The sequence below is a fragment of the Bos taurus genome, chromosome 19 (assembly GCF_002263795.3).
Source record: "Bos taurus isolate L1 Dominette 01449 registration number 42190680 breed Hereford chromosome 19, ARS-UCD2.0, whole genome shotgun sequence".
NCBI lineage: Eukaryota > Metazoa > Chordata > Mammalia > Artiodactyla > Bovidae > Bos > Bos taurus.
Window position 1 is genome coordinate 40,263,987 of NC_037346.1, and position 17,206 is coordinate 40,281,192.

The following is a 17,206-nucleotide window of genomic DNA, read 5'->3' on the forward strand; positions in this document are numbered from 1 at the left end:
GATCTTTGCCAATTTCCTGTCTGAAGTTCAGTGACCCAGACTGGTTCCAAGCCTCAAACAAGGGTCTGACTAAATGCATAGTCTAACGGAAAGATTACTGGACATGCCATGCCCTATTAATAGCTCCTGTTATCAAGGGTGTTTTTTTTTTTTTTCTACAATGAGAATGAACAGAGTCCTGACTCACTCTAGGTTTGTGGTGAATTGTGGATCGCTTTCTGCTTAATTTAGCCTGAGTCCCTGTCATCACCCTTCTCCTCTGGCTCTCTGCCCTTGTAATTACCATGTCTTAACCAGACATCCTTCAGCCTTGAATAGCCCTAAGCACAGTTCAGAATGAGTAACAGCGCTCTTATGTGGCGCTGGCCAGTGTGTAACCCCTCAGACAAATAATTGCTGATATATGCTAAGAGATTAAAAAATTGTTCAGGCCTCGGAGCTATGATTACACTTCTGGTAGCATATTCTGAGGAAGTACAGCCCATGTACTATGTGTGAGGATGTTCATTCCAGCATTATCTATAATAATAAAAAACTGAAAGCAACCCAGTTCAGTTCAGTTCAGTCGCTCAGTCGTGTCCGACTCTTTGTGACCCCATGAACAGCAGCACACCAGGCCTCCCTGTCCATCACCAACTCCCGGAGTTCACCCAAACCCATGTCCATTGAGTTGGTGATGCCATCCAACCAACCATCTCATCCTCTGTCGTCCCCTTCTCCTTCTGCCCTCAATCTTTCCCAGCATCAGGGTCTTTTCAAATGAGTTAGCTCTTCACATCAGGTGGCCAAAGTATTGGAGTTTCAGCTTCAACATCAGTCTTTCCAATGAACACCCAGGACTGACCTCCTTTAGGAAGGACTGGTTGGATCTCCTTGCAGTCCAAGGGACTCTCAAGAGTCTTCTCCAACACCACAGTTCAAAAGCATCAATTCTTCAGCACTCAGCTTTCTTTATAGTCCAACTCTCACATCCATCCATGACCACTGGAAAAACCATAGCCTTGACTAGACGGACCTTTGTTGACAAAGTAATGTCTCTGCTTTTTAATATGCTCTCTAGGTTGGTCCTAATTTTCCTTCCAAGGAGTAAGCGTCTTTTAATTTCATGGCTGCAATCACCATCTGCAGTGATTTAGGAGCCCAGAAAAATAAAGTCAGCCACTGTTTCCACTGTTTCCCCATCCCAAGTGTCCAAGAAAAAAGTTGTAGTACCATATCCACTGAGTGCCATAGAAGGAAGCCATATAGTAAATGACTGTGACTAAGAAAATGTTAAATGAAAAGATCAGGATACAAAATAGCCTGTGCTGGGAGTTGCCTAGCGGTCCAGTGGTTAGGCACGGGGCTTTCAGTGTTGTAGGCCTGGGTTCAATCCCTGGTCAGGGAACTAAGATCCCAAAAGCCATGCAGCCTGGCAAGAAAAAAAAAAGTCTGAGCAGCCCCCAGGGATGCAGTCAGCAAAACTAACACCCAACTCCATCAACAAATAAATTGGAAGAAAAAAAGGAGAGGGGGAGGCTTAAAATGAAAGGAAATTAAGAAATCTATCAATCAAAAGCCTTATTGGGGTCCTCATTAAAGTACACCAACTTAAAAAAAAAATTTAAATTATTGAGGAAATTTGAATGCTAACTTCGAATTGATGATTTTAATGAAATATACATTTTAAGGCATGGTATGGTACTGTAATTTCTTCAATAAAAAAGTCCTTCTTATCTTCTGGACATATATGCTAAAATATGTGGATGAAATTATATGATGACTGGATTTGCTTCAAAATAATCTGGGCTAGGGGTGCGGGAGAGGAAGAAAAGAAGCAAGTTGGGCCATGAAGTGATAATTATTGAAACCGGGAGATGGGGACATGAGATTACTTCTATTATTTTCTATGCTTTTTTTTGTTTGAAATTGTCCATAATAAAAAGTTTTTATAAACCTGCAAATGCATTAATGATTATGATGTGACAAGACAGAGCAACACTGGTAAGATCCTGGCAGCAGATTGCCAGGGTTCAACTCCCAGCTCCTGTGGTTGCCAGCTGTGGGACCTTAGGCAAGTCACTGGACCTCTCTGTGCTGTGGTTCCTAGAAATGAAGAATGTTGTCTTCATGGTGATACCTGCCACGTGCTGTTGAGAGAATTAAATGGGTCACTACATGTGAAGCACTTAGAACAAGTCCAGACACACAGGAATCGTTATTAACTTTTATTAATCTATTCCACATTTGAGTGATATTTGATCATCTACTTCACTAGGCTGTGGAAATCCAATAAAATAAAAACAGATTTTGTGTTAGGATGGAGAGGTTGGGGGTGATTTTTTCATTCCCTGGTTTTAAATTTTGTGTAATGTGAGATTATTCGTTTTTAAATTTTTTATGAAAAGTGTTTATGTTTTTAAAACAGAGTGAGTCATCTTCACTGACTCTCGCTGCCCTCTGGGAGCTCCTTAGTCTGCTCAAGTAGACATGTTCCCAGCCTTGGGGTGTTTCCATCTGGCGGGGTGATGTGGCCTCTGCTCTCCACAGATACACCGTGTGGGCCGAGATAGCAAACAGGGGCGGGGTAACAAGCTGGGAACACATTCCTGGGGTGCTGGCAGTGGTGGGAAGTGAGGAGGTGGGATGTCAAGAAACAGAACCCCTTCTTCCGAACCCCGGGGGGAATGACTGAGCCCTCCACTCTTATCACCTCCTACTCCCCCCCAATTCATTCCTGCTGCTCTCCAGCTCCCCCCATCTCACCTCCCTCCTTCCAGAAGGGGAGGTGTTGAGGTCACACCCAGAGCAAGTGCAAGGAAGCAAAGAGCTGTTTATGTCCGCAGCTGTTTTTGTTTGGGTGGGGGGGCACCCCGGGCATGTGGTTGCAGCGGAAGGGAGGGGGCAGTGATGCTGAGCCATCAGAGCCCTGAGTGAGTTTACCAAGTTGATGAGAAACAGGAGGAGGTGCCAGGACAGGCCGCGTTGCCAGTGGGCACTCCGCTCTCCTCCCCTCGCCCAGCCCTGTGGTTGGCTATTTTGGGCTGCAGAGGGAAAGGGCAGAGCCTGCCAGGGCCTCCCAGGCCAGAATCAAGGCTAGGGAACCAGAACCTCCCTCTGGGAACCAAGAGCAGGCTGCTATTTAGGAACCCCTCCATCTGCATATTCTCTGATACAAACAACTGAGATTTTCCCCTATGTGGGGAGGAAAAAAAAAACAACAATTTAGAAAACAGTAAATATTACCAGATCAAAAAGGCAATGGATATAAAAACAGTAGCTTTAAGAAAAACTCCCCTAGGTTCCTTCCAGTCTCATGACTACCCTTAGCAGGCCCCACCTCTTTAGGAATTCTGGGCTGCCACTGCCCCAGATCAGCTTCCGCCTTCCCCTCCTAATACAGCTCCTCCTTCAGGGGTAATCACAGCCACCATTATTAGCGTTTGCTCTGTTCCAGGGACTGGGCCAAAGGTCTTACCTACATCAACTCTCTTCATCTTTCAAACAACTCTGTGAGATGGGTATATGGGTAGATAGATAGGGCTTTGTTTTGGGGTTTTTTTGGCTGTTGGGTCTTCGTTGCTCCTCAGACTTTTCTCTAGTTGCAGTCAGCAGGTACTGTCTAGTTGTGCTGATGCATGGGCTTCTCATTGCAGTGGCTTCTCTTGTTGGGGAGTGCGGGCTCTAGGGCACGTGGCCTTCAGTAGTTGCGTCTCCTCAGCTCTAGAGCACAGGCTCAATAGTTCCGGAGCATGGGCTTAGTTACTCCACGGCACCGTGGCATCTTCCCCTGACCAGCGATCGGAACTGTGTCCCCTGCCTCGGCAGGCAGATTCTTTACCACTGAGCCACCAGGGAAGCCCCAGTAGGTATTGTTATCTCCACTTTGCAAATGAGATAACTGCCGTAGGAAGAGTTTAAATATTCTGCCGAAAGTCATACCGCTAGGAAATGGCATTTCTCCCAAAATTCAATCCTGACCACACACTCTCCTGCAACCATGTGTCCCTCATGTTTGCATCAGTGCCTTATAAAGACTTCTCTCCTGCCCTGGGAGTGCTGCATTTATCTGTTACACATCCACTGCCCCCGGAGGCTGCTTGCTCCGTACCTCTTACTCATATTTGCATTTCCTGTATATAATAGGTTCTCAGGAAATGTTAGCTGAGATGCACACCTCCCAAACTACTGCTGCATCAAGTCCCTAACCACTCTCCTCTAACCACACCTGGCTCTCTCTTGCTCTTGTCTCAGCCTACAGTGCCTTTGTGCCGCTGGTAGACTCCTATTTGTCCCAGAAAGCCACCCCTCACCTGTCCAAACAGAACCCGCTGCTTCTCTGACGCCGGCAGATGCCTCAGCTACAGCCCACCCCTAGGCCATCAAGAGGCCAAATTTGCGCACACACCCATCTTCCCCTATTGTCTGAAGGCTGTTCTTCTTCTCTCTGCATCCCCAATGCCTAAGATGCCCAGCAGGTATGTGTCGAACTAAGGAGAGAGTACATCTGAGGATGGGAGCGTGAGGTATGTACACCCTTGTCAGTTTCCGCAAAAGAGCAGAGGACTCTGTTGCCCCCAAAGCCCAAACTGCCCAAGAGACTGGTGTTAGATGGGTCCCTGGTTGACTTGCTGGGTCAAGGAGACAGCTCTCCTCCTTTCCTTTCAGCTGTCCCTCTCTACCCAGGCTGAGCCTGAGGGGCACTTTCAATATCAGGCAGGGAGGGCCCTAGAGGACTGTTCAACTTCCTTCCTCCAAAGTCACATCTCTGGGGCGTGGAGTTACTGTCGTTGGAGGGAAGAGTTGTGACTCAGGCCACGGAGGGTGGGGGCCTTCGGGGCCTACTTTCCAGGGCCCTGAACTTGGGACCCAAGCCTTGCCGTGCCGCAGCCTCTTCCCTGCCACATCATCATAGATATATCAGGCTGGAAGGGATTTTGGAGGCCAAGAGTCCAGAGAACCAAAGACCCAGGGGAATCGGGAAGGACGTGCCCACTGGCACGAATGTCTGATGGCCTTGAGCTCCTCCAGTCGCCCATCCCTCATCACTTCCCACCCGGACTGGTGTAGTAGCTGGTCTCACATTCACCAATAAATCTTCCACACGGCCAGCGGCACGATCCACATTCAAAGCTAATTTTAATACCTTCCATCCATCAGCCATGGAAACAAGTCCTAATTCTTGCCTTGTATACAAGGCCCCAGGATCTAGACCTTTCCCACTTTAACTGCAGCCTTTGCCACCACCCCTTCAGCTCTACATCTAGGAGAAGCCAAGCCTTCTGATGCTCCCTTGTTCCTGCATATACTCTGCTGCTCCACCTGATGAACTCAGCCTTAAAACCCAACTCAAATGTCCCTCCCTGGTAAAGCCTTCCCTGAGATCTTGGAAAAGTTATCAGATAGGAATGCTCTCATTTAAAAGCAACAGAAAACCCAAGCAAAGGAATGATTCTGACCCTGGGTTGTCATCAGAATCACCTAAAGAGGAACTCCCCTGGTGGTCCAATGGTTAAGACTCTGCGCTTCCAGTGCAGTGAATGCAGGTTTGATCCTTGGTTGGGGAACTAAGATCTTTTGTGCCATGAGGCATGGCCAAAAATATTTTTAAATGAAAAATATTTAAAAGAGTCACCTAAGGAGCTTTAAAAAGTCCCCATCACTGTACACATGCCAGACCAACTTAATTAGAATCTTTGAGGTGGACCCAGGCATCTGAAATTCTCAAAACCTCCCATGTTCTAATGAGCAGCTAAGTTAAGAAGCACTGAAGCAGGAGTTATCTTTCTCATATAATGAGTCCAGAAGTAGGCAGTTGCTGGTGTTGGCTGACCGGCTTAGCCATATCCAGGCCAGGTCTCAGTGATACTCTTGACCTTTCCTTTCTGCTTTGCTGCCTCAAGGTCAAAATATGGCTGTAGTTGACTCTTCATGTCCAATCCCTGAAGAAAGCTGTAGAGAGAAGGGGAGGGTTCAATCCATCCTCTTTGTATGAGCAAATCAAAGACTGTCCTAGAAACCCCTCAGTCAACTTCAGCTTAGATGTCATTGGTCATAGTGAGCCACACCCAGCTGCCAAGATTGCTCCTCCCAAATCAGTGTGTGTTATCAAGGAAGGAGCTCAGGAACAGACACTGAAGGGTGGCAGAATACACCACCCCAAAATATGTCACTTGGGCCTAAGGATTATTTTGAGCAGATGCAAGAAGGGGATTCTAATCTCCTCTTTTCTTCCAGAAAAGAAAGTGAAACTGTTCATCGCTCAGTAGTGTCCAACCGTTTTCGACCCCATGGACTATAGCCCACCAAGCTCCTCTGTCCATGGAATTCTCCAGGTGAGAATACTGGAGTAAGTTGCCATTCCCTTCTCCCGGGGATCTTTCCAACCCAGGGGTCAAACCTGGGTCTCCTGCATTGCAGGCAGATTCTTTACCATCTGAGTCACCAGAGAAGCTCTTCTTCCAGAAAACAGGAGAGCAAACTCCCCACGTGAAAGATGCCCTCCCTATATCAGGAGAAAAGAAAATTCTTCAATGGGGAGTCAAAGCCAAGAGAATTCTGTACAAACAGACTTTGTTAAAATAATTTATATCTTCCTCTAGGCTCCCCGTATATTTTAGTCACTTCTCCACAATTGCTTCTTTTTATTCAACCCAGAATAAAAGTATTCATGTTTTGCCACTTTTCTGGGTCTTCATTTCCTTGTGAAGGTTCACATGTCATTAATATAAATTTGTTTTTAACTTTTTTTTAATTGAAGTATAGTTGGGGTTTTTCTTTTTGGCTGTACTACATGCCTTCCAAGATCTTAGTTCCCTGACCAGGGATCAAACCCAGGACCCCTGCAGTGGAAGTGTGGAGTCCTAACCACTGGACTGCCAGAGAATTCCCACTGAAGTATAGTTGATTTATAATGTTTCAGTTGTACAGCAAAGTGAATCAGTTATACACACACACACACACCCATATATGTATGTATTTTTTTCAGATTCATTGCAATATATTGAATAGAGCTCCCTATGCTGTACAGTAGGACCTTGTCATTTATCTTTTTTATATATAATGGTATGTATCTGTTAATCCCAAATTCCAAGTTTACCCCTCCTCATCCATATAAATGTGTATGCTTTTCTCCTGTTAATCTGCTTATGTCACTTCAATTCTCAGGCCCAGCTGAAAAGCCCTAACTGGGCAGGGGAAAACTGTTGCCCCCCCTAGAGCACCAGCAGATTCTGCCACGGTGACTTAACCTCTCTCTTGGCTTCACACATCATCTGGCAGACATCACATTAAAGGCATTGTGCAGACGTGTGTTAACATGTCCGTGTCTCCCTCCAGACCGGCAGTTCTTAACTCAGACTGAACATTAGAAATACCCGGAGAGCATTTTGAAAAATACCAGTGCATACACCCCATCCACAGAGATTTTAATTGGTCCAGGTACACCCAAGCATAACTAATTTTAGAAATTCCCCAGAGTGATTCTAATGGGCGGACTGGGTGAACCACTGGGCTAACCACTGCTATCTAAGACCTTCAAAACAGGGGCTGGGGGCTTCCCTGGCAGTTCAGTGATTAAGATTTCACCTTCCAATGCAGAGGCGAGTGAGTCTGCTCCCTGGTCGGGGAGTAAAGATGCCACATGCCTCACAGCCAAAAACTAAAACATAAGAAAAAAATTAACTAGAAGCAATATTGTAACAAATTCAATAAAGACTTTAAAAATGGTCCACATTAAAAAAAAAATTAAAAGAACAGGGGCTGAATCTTGAGCACAGCACTATTTATAACATGGGACTCACAGGATATCTTTCCTGAATGAACAAATGAATAAATGAAAGAGCGGTGGAGAAAAAACTTCTGCTTCAGCCTTGTTCACCCTCAGACTGTACTGTGCACCATTCTAAGTGTTGTCCCTCCTTCCTCTCTGTTTTCTCATCTCTACTGAGCACCACATTCAATCACCCTCAGTGAATGACGTCGTGAGCCAGCCGGGTGCACAGACTTCCTGCTTCTCTGACAGCTGCCATGCCAGACACCCCAGTCCCACTCTTACCTGGCAGCTGCCCTAGTTGAAGTAGATAACTCTCTCCATCCACATCCAGGCTCCCCTCTTGTGCCTTAGCTAAAGCCCCCACCCGGTGTGACAAGACAGCGGGGGGTGGCGGTGGGGGGGGGGGTAGGGTTCCATGGGTTTCCTCTTCCACACTCATCCCCAATCCCAAAGTTAACCCCCAAGTATTCAGTAGCAGAGTGTCTGGCCTAACGAACAAGCAACCCACAGACAAAATGTCCACTTCTTCTGCGCAAGTGTAGAAAATGTGTCTTATTGGATTCAGTGGACAATGCAGTCTGAGAAATGACCCTGTTAATGTCACCGAAATGAGTCGGTGGTGAGCACATCTTCAGTGATAACATCATCCCATATCCTAGCCTCTGATTCTGACTTCCATTACCCATCTGAAAATGCTCGTTCAAGGTCACCTACAGGGCCAGGCTCAGGGAGTGGCAACCTGTGCAGGGCCCCATGCCCTCCATTCAGAAGGGCCCTGCACTTGGTTTTACAACTTACTGCTGTTGCCACCTTGAAATTCCCAAGTTTTGAACAAAGGACCCCACGTCTTCATTTTGCACTGAAGCCTGCAGTTCTGTGTCCAATGCTGTTCATCCGTAGTCTCTTAGAAAATCCAACAAGGTTCTCCTTCCCAGAAAGCTCTCCACAGCATATGACCTCAGCTCTCTATGACACCCACTCTTCTGTTCCCTTCCCTTACATTAGGAGAGGGTGGCGTGATGGGGCCGTGTGGCTGTAAATGATGGTCAGGATCGAGAGACCCTGGGGAATAAGTCGTCCAAGCTCTCCCCAGCTCCTGGGCATGAGGGAGAGTTAAAGGTACCAACTTGGGAGCTCAAGGCCCCAGCAAACTAAGAGAATGTGAGTCAGCTCCAATCCAGAACAGAAAACCAGTGAAAAAACTTCTAGATGACTGTATGGAACTTCAGAAACCTTGAAGAACCCCCTCCTGCTCCTTAAGGGGCCATCTGCCAACAGTGCAGAGAACTAACACAGTGCCCCCTGCCTGGCAAGGAGGCTGGACACCCTTCAGGGAGCCAGAAGATGAGGTCTTCCCAAGAGAGACAAGTTTTCCAAGAAAAAGGGTGAAGGAAGCTTATTTACCATGGAAGAAGGTGTGCACAGTAGGAGGGGAGACGGGTTGCTGAAGGCAGTGGTGTGAGATGAGCCCCCCACCCCACCTCCAGGCCTGCCAAGCAGGGATCCTCCTACTGAGCCAAGCTCTGGGCAGAAGGCAGAGGTTCTAGGAGGCAGAGTCTGAGCCCCGGCAGAGAGAGGAAGGATGCAGGCTGGCAATGTCAAGGCCTTGGAAAGGGAGCCTGAGGCAGGGAATGGAATTGGGGCCTGGTCTTCCCACGACAGGGCCATCAGGGTCCAGGATCTACCCTCTCTGGGCATCACCTGGCCAGACCAGGGCTCAGGTATCCGACACCTGGGGCCCGGAGTCACATGCCAGGAAACCCAACACTCCTGGGCCCCAGCCCCCAGCTTCCAGCAGCTACGGGAGCAGGGCTCCGGAGGAGGAAGTGGGGCTCCGGAGGAGGAAGTGGGGCTCCAGAGTCGCACCGCAGGGAGGCTACTTCCGGGAAGAGGGCAGCACAGGAGAAGGCTCTCCCAGCAACAGGGTGAGAGGCTGGGAAGACGAGGAGGGAGAGGACAGGGAGGAAGAGTGGGGGGGAGAGGACAGAGCTGGGATGGGCCAAGGGGTGGACGCTCCAGGAAAGGGGGTGAACGGGCACAGAAGTTGGGGGCCTGAGTCACTCAGCCTGGCTGGATACCATAAAGTCCTATTACTGACCCGTCCTCCTTGTCTCCTTCACACGAGTGCTCTCTGGTGCCTACCTGGCCCACCTGGCAGCCACCCAGGTCCTTTATTCCAGTGGAAGGAGAACAGTACATGAGCAGAAGCAGACGCTTAGGAGCCCCCAGACCCAGAATGACCAACAGAGCCTTGGGCAGAAAGACTTCCTAGTTTAGCCCTCCAGAATCAAAGAGAACTTAGAAGAGTCTCAGGCCCAGGGGACTGTCTACCCCAAGGGCCCAGTAAGGAGTCTTAGACTCCAAGGAAGCAAAAGAGCCACCCAGCCACCCACCCCTCTCTGAGAGGGAGAAGGAAATGGCAACCCACTCCAGTATTCTTACCTGGAGAATCCCATGGACAGAGGAGCCTGGCAGACTGCAGTCCATGGGGTCACAGGAGTCGGACACGACTTAGTGGCTAAAGAGAGAGAGAGGCCTGAGGGAGCTCCCAAAGGAGAGGCCCTAGCCCAAAGAGAATCCAGAGGCGGACTTCAGGAAGAGAACACTGGCCGCAGGGAACAGAATTCTCTCAACTCACTCTTCCTTTGTGGAACTTTTCCTTCCCCAGATTCTACTCCAGTCCAGGACTATGCCAATCTGTGGCCATGTTCCCGCCAGCCAGTTACCTCCTGTCCCTGCTGCTGGTGATAGACGCAGGGGGAGCCGTGCCCAGCCCCCAGGGGGTTCCCCACGGCTGCTATGCGGCAGAGGAAGCTGGGGAGCGGACCTTCCGCTGCAGCCAGGCGGGTCTGAGCGCCGTGCCCACCAGCATCCCCAACGACACCCGCAAGCTCTACCTGGATGCCAACCGGCTGGTGTCGGTGCCAGCTGGTGCCTTCCAGCACCTGCCTGTCCTGGAGGAGCTGGATCTGTCCCATAATGTCCTTGCCCACCTCTCAGGGGCTGCTTTCCAGGGCCTGGCAGGCACACTGCGCCACCTCGACCTCTCTGCCAACCAGCTGGCCTCGGTGCCCGTGGAGGCTTTCATGGGGCTAAAGATCCAAGTGAACCTGTCTGCCAACCCGTGGCGCTGTGACTGTGCCCTCCAGGAGGTGCTCCGTCGGGTGAGGCTGGCCCCGGGCACCGGGACAGGCATCGTGTGTGGCCCGGGAGCCCGACCGGACCTCGTGGGGCAGGAGTTCCTGCCACTGGTAGGGGAGGAAGAGTTGTGTGGGATGGGGCGGGGCGGGGCCCGGCGCAGCACCGACGTGGCCCTGCTGGTTACCATGGGGGGCTGGCTGGTGCTGGTGGTGGCCTATCTGGCCCACTACGTGTGGCAGAACCGGGACGAGACCCGACGTCCCCTCAAGAGGGCCCCCATGCTGCCTGTGCGCTCTGAGGACTCCTCCACCCTCAGCACAATGGTCTGACGACCAGGGACACTTCTCCAGGTCTGCGCCTGGCTCCCCTCTCCATACCCTCTCCTCTCTTCTGATCCCCTCTGCCTCCTCTGCAGCCCCTTCCCACCCCCCAATTCCATCCCCTTCCTCCTCTGTCTCTCTGAAACACCTGATATCTCTCAGTCCACCAACACCATCTTCAGTGCCTGGGGGTTTGATCGCCTAGTTTTGGTACCTACTCTGCTGGTCTCTCATAAAGAGAGCGAGGGAGAGAGACTGTGTAAGAGTTATTGTTATAGATTCACTGCGTGGAAAAATATTTCCCAGAATTATGAATTAATTAACAGTCTAGAATTCTTTTTTTCATACTTATGAACTATATAATGGACTGTGATGCATTTTGCATAGCACTCATTTCTTTAAAATTGCTACTTTCTAAAATTCTCTTGTTTTCACATTTTGTTGGGGAACCCAACAACTCTACTGAGAAACCCAACTCAGTAAAGTTTCACCCAAGAAATAGCAATAGTTGGACATTTCTGAATTTTTCCATATTGCTTTTTCCCTTGTTATATTTATACTTGATTTTGAAGGGCTGCTTATGCTTGTGTCACTGCAAGCAATCAGTACCCAGTTATTGCGTAACACATAATGATACTTATTGTACAACAAAGCCTGAGTTTCTACCAACTGTAAGCCCCTACAGTTGGGTGTCTCCCTCCTAATCCATTCATCTATACCATGGCCTTTTCTCTTCACACTCAGCAGGTTCATAAGGTTATTTGCCTTTAGTGATTTCACTTTCTTACAATATGAAATGATAAAAGTTGATAAAAGGAGAGATTACATTTTTTTAAATAATAAATAACAGGAAAGCAAAGCTAAAAGAAACAGCAGCTCTAATTAATTTCTCTGTGAGAGTCTCAGGTCTCCTAAAGTGTTTTCCTGTTTTGGCTCTTCAAATCCAGCCTAAGTTAAAATGAAGAGGTATGGTAGATGCTGGTATTACACATATGCACAGTTCCCAAAGACCCCAGTAGCGTAAAGATCAAAAGGAAGCAAAACTAAAAGAAGAAAAAACAGGAGAGCTGGGTTCGATCCCTGGTTTCGTAATATCCCCTGGAGAAGGGAATGGCAACCCACTCCAGTATTCTTGCCTGGACAATCCCACTGTAGCCTGGTGGGCTACGGTCCATGGGGCTGCAAAGAGTCGGACACAACCGAGCAACTTTCACTTACTCACTCACTGCTGGTAAAGAATCTGCCTGAAACGCAGAAAACCTCGGTTCAATTCCTGGGTCGGGAAGATCCCCTGGAGAAGGGATAGGCTACCCACTTCAGTATTCTGGCCTGGAAAATTCCGTGGTCTGTACAGTCCATGGGGTCACAAAGAGTCGGACATGACTGAGCGACTTTCGCTTTCACTGGGCCTGGACTGTGCTAGACTCAGAGACCCAGAGCTTCCGAGTCCACAGAGGTGGGAGAGAGACAGACCAGAGAACAGTGGCAAATGGTCATGTGTGCCACCTCGGAGGTGGGAGCAGTCAGCTGTGGAGCGTGGCGGAGGTGGTCTCAAAGGCGGCACTGAATGGATGTTTGCACTGACTCTTCAAAAATGAGGGGGGCTTTGGCAGAAAACGGAAGGTTCCCAGCTGAAAGGTGGTGGACCAAGGCAAAGAAGATGCAAGACAACTTGGAATGTCTGGGCAGTGGCAAGACTTACCTGGGGGCCGGAGAAGAGGGTATATAGGAGGGCGAGGAGACAGAGGGACCCAGCTGGCAGTGAGGCCAGGAGGGACCCTGTGGGCTCCTCCTCTCTTCTCCCTCTGCCTCTGCTGAAAAGCTGCACCTGCCTCTCTCTCTCTCTCTCTCTTTCTCTCTCTCTCAGACCCAGGCTCCTCTCCCTCTACCCTCTACTGTGGATCCCCTGGCTTAGGGTCCTCTGCTTCCTGTTTCGGAGATTCCCTTGCTCTCTGCTCTCTCCTTTATACACAGAAGGGCTTCCTGAACCCTTTCTCTTGGGATAAAAGTGGTTTCTGCTCCACCTGAACTGGGGATGGATCACTAGAGAGCTAGAGGGATAGGGAGGTTTCCGCTCCCCACCACAGAACATCACTGGACAATTCAATAAAGTCCCTTTATTAATGTCCCTGATCTCTTTCTTATTTCACTGAACATGTGTGGCCCTGCACTGAGGAGTGGGAAAGTGTTGAGACCTTCACCTCCACCCCCAGCACTCCTTTGATGAGGGTGCTCCCGCTGAGCTGGTGCCAGCTCCTCTCTCCTCTCCTACCTCCCAGCTCCTGACACCAGAGTCTATCTGCCACGGATGCCAGGGCCTATGCATTAATGATGATGGAATGGAAGGATAGGTGATGGGAGGGTTCAGGGAGGGAGAATGAGGAGGGAAGGAGGGCAAAGCCCAAACTAAGGGAGCACGGGAAGAGGGAGTCAGTACTCTCTTAGCAATCTGTCTCTTCTCTCAGCAGGAGTCCGGGTAGGGGGTAGGGAGAATCTAGATGTCCCCACAGTTAATCAAAGAATGCCTGGACAGAGTGGGAGGGGAGAAACGAAGCTGGTTGAAGGAGGGGGCCGTATGAGACAGCCCCATCACAAAATAGGCTTTTCACGGGACCCAAAGGTGCCAACACACCCTGTCCCTTGTCCTTATGAGGATGATTCACCCATGTGGCCTCCATGGAGGAAACAGCCACTTTGGGAAAGCTCCTGGGAGCCCCAGTAAAAACTGAAGATAAGAAACACTGAACCAGGGTTCCACCTATTCTGGGGCAGAATAGGAGGCCACTCAATGAACAGCAAAGAGGAAGCCATCACCTCCCTTTGTCCCTCTGACCCATCCTGACTTCCCTGTCTCCTTTCCAGTCCTGCCCAATCCTCTCTCAATCCCTGAGGCTCCCTACCACTCCAAGGTTGAGCTTCCTCACCTCCTGCCAGGAAACCTCCACTCGATTTACGTCACAAGAACCTGGGATAGGCCCCCATCTTTACTCAGGAGACATGGGCCTCCGTCTCCACTTCCAGAGATGCTCGGGGAAAGATGGGGGAAAGAACTTGAATGTGGGGAGTTTCAGGCTGTGGCTTTTTCCATCCACCCCAGCCACATCCTGGCCTGGGCCTTAGGATCCTGCCCCATCCCTACCAAACCCTCCGTCAGTCCCTCCCCTACCATTCTCAGAATCTGCCCCCTCTCTGCTCACCCGTTCCCTTCCAGAATCAGCTGGGACTCATCCCACTGGGTTCTGGGAAATACAGTGTGGAGACCTGTGGGAGTGGGAGGGTAGGGAACGGGTGGGGCCCCGGGTCCCTGTCATTGGTGCCTATTTCTGGTTCATTCAAATCCCTGTTGTCCTGAGCAGCAGAGACAGCATGTTTAAGGTCTTCAGAGAGTGTGTTCCCCTACCCTGACCCCTAACTCCAGCTCTCAGAGATAAGCTCAGGATGGGAAAGGATCCAAGGAGGGAAGCCCAGATCAGGAGCCGTCCTGGAGCCCTGGATAGTAAACATCCCACCAGTTATCGCCATGGCTCCCCTTTGGCTCAAATTCCTTTCCCTCTGGAACTAGGACAGGAGGGAAGGGAGAGGGAGGACAAGTCAGGCAGAAGATGGGGGCAGGCTGGGGAGGTGGCAGGGATGGGGAGGTGGGGGGCTGCTGTGGCTCTTCTCCCCAGAGAGCGACCCCATCACTCAGACCAGTTAGGGTCTCTGAGGCAGAACTTGGTGCAAGGGGAACATCAAATGCTGTAACTTTGGACTTCCCTGGTTGTCCAGTGGCTGAGTCTACGAGCTCCTAATGCAGGGGCCCCGGGTTTGATCCCTGGTTGAGGAACTAGATCCTGCATGCCACAACTAAGAGATTTCTCATGCTGCAACGAACTAAGACCCAGCGCAGCCAAAAAAGAATCTGCCTGCCAATGCAGGGGACATGGGTTTGATCCCTGGTCTGGGAAGATTCCATATCCTGTGGGGCAACTAAACCCATGCACCACAGCCACTGAGCCCACGTCCTAGAGCCGGTGGTCCACAAGTTGAGGAATCACTGCACCGAGAAGCCAGCACACGGCGACTGGAGAAAGCCCAGACACAGCAGTGAAGACCCAGCGAAACCAAAAACTAATAAATAAGTGAATAATTTTTGAAACACTGTAGCTTCGACTCAACCCATGACAGGAGACTGAACAAAGTTGGGCACCCACAGACTGAGAGGAACACCCGCTGGGACAACAGTCGCTGAATCCCTAAGCCCTTCCCTCAGCACCTGGCCTCTGGGTATCCTCTGAGCAGGCAAGAAGTGGTGGCACACCTGGTTTCACCCGCATCCTTACCTCTACCAGGGACCAGAGGTCATAGAGCCAGAGTTCCAAAATGCCACAGGGGCCCTGGCATGGCAGCCGGACTTTTGTTCCCTGCTTCTGGCCCTTCTGCCTGGTACAGAGGTAAGGGAGACATGCTCTGTTGAAACCCATCTCTCCTCCAAGGGGTGCTGGAGCCAGGAATAAAACTGCCAGGTACTGAGAGAGCCCAGCCACATGCCTAGCCCAGCTTTGATGCGAGAACCCAGGAAGGCGGGTCCTGGCTTGTCATCCACAATCAGCACCCTGGAGCCTGCAGGCAGTGGGTGGGGGTGGGAGCACAGGAGAGTCCCTCACTCAGCCTTTCCATCACCAGCTTCTTCCTGCCTATGGAGCAAAACCTGGAGCGGCAGAGAAAGCAGACGCTACCCTCAGGGAGTCCCCATCTGAGGAGGAAAGCTATGACCCTAACTCTCAGGGAATCCCTAGGCTAATGGAAGAAATAGGGTCCTTTCTCTTCGCAGAGCTTTGATGCTGGTGAGGCCGAGACATCCCCCAGATGAAGCCCATGCAGCGCCTGGTTAGCTACCAAAGGAAGTGGAGAGAGAACAAACTGAGTTCACGGGAACTGAGGGAGACAGTTAAGAAGCAGCAGGTGGGGCACAGCCCCACCCTTCCTGTCCTGGCCTCCCGTGCAGACCTACCAAGTGCAACCCTGAATGAGCAGCTGCTGCTGCTGCTAAGTCGCTCAGTCGTGTCCAACTCTTTGCAGCACTATGGACCGTAGCCTGCCAAGTTCCTCTGTCCATGGGATTCTCCAGGCAAAAATACTGGAGTGGGTTGCCATGCCCTCCTCCAGGGGATCTTCCCTAACCAGGGATTAAACCCACATCTCTTATGTCTCCTGCATTGGCAAACATGTTTTTTTACCACTCTAGCGCCAGCTGAGAAGCCAGGTGATGAGAGAGTGTTGGTATCAAAACCAGGAGGGAGAACCAGGCACCTTCTTCCAAGTCCCTCCCCCATTAGACTAAGGGGAGTTCCAACTTAGAAACGGTTTCCCCTCATCTCTCTGAGGCTGTTATCAGCAACCTCAGCATCCTGTGAGGAATGATTTCGCAAACCAGGAAGGCAGAAAATCACGCAGACAGTGCAAAGTATCTGAGCTGCCACAGACAATGCCACAAGTCCACTTGCTCATTTCATAAACATTTATTGATGCAGGTACAAAGAGAAGGGAGTCGTGGTGCCCGTCCATGGGGACCTGACTATGTATCAGTGATGACAATTAGCATATCAGTTAGTGATGACAAGGGGGCTTCCCTTGTGGCTCAGCTGGTAAAGAATCCGACTGCAATGCGGTATTCAATCCCTGGATTGGGAAGATCACCTTTAGAACAGAAAGGCTACCCACTTCAGTGTTCTGGCCTGGAGAATTCCATGGACTGTACAGTCCGTGGGGTTGCAAAGAGTCGGATATGACTGAGCGACTTTCCCTTCCCTTAGTGATGACAGAGGCATGAACAGGGGTCATGTGAGCCCAGAAGGGACATTTAAAGCAAATACTCACTCTGGCTCAGGCACTTTGTTCACAGGAGCACTCACAGAGAACCCATTTATTTTGCCTATTTTTGAAAATCTTTTTTTACATAGAGTTCTAATATGCAACTATGGCTTCCTGCATACAATAGGTTCCTGCATAC

The 17,206-nt window shown here is 50.1% G+C and overlaps 1 protein-coding gene across 1 annotated transcript; it reads left to right on the forward strand.

Moving 5' to 3' along the window:
- Window positions 1-3,991: 3,991 nt before the first annotated feature.
- Window positions 3,992-11,533, forward strand: LRRC3C (leucine rich repeat containing 3C). The gene is made up of 2 exons (XM_024980849.2): window positions 3,992-9,678; window positions 10,422-11,533. The coding sequence occupies exons 1-2, from the start codon at window positions 9,503-9,505 to the stop codon at window positions 11,221-11,223; spliced, it is 978 nt and encodes a 325-aa protein (XP_024836617.1). The 5' UTR covers window positions 3,992-9,502; the 3' UTR covers window positions 11,224-11,533.
- Window positions 11,534-17,206: the final 5,673 nt, after the last annotated feature.

Bases quoted from the DNA above. Each gene is read 5' to 3' on its own strand.
- LRRC3C (XM_024980849.2), top strand. From the start codon at position 9,503: ATGCCAGGAAACCCAACACTCCTGGGCCCCAGCCCCCAGCTTCCAGCA. The intron at 9,679-10,421 runs GTGAGAGGCTGG...TTCCTTCCCCAG, and splicing joins AAGGCTCTCCCAGCAACAGG to ATTCTACTCCAGTCCAGGAC.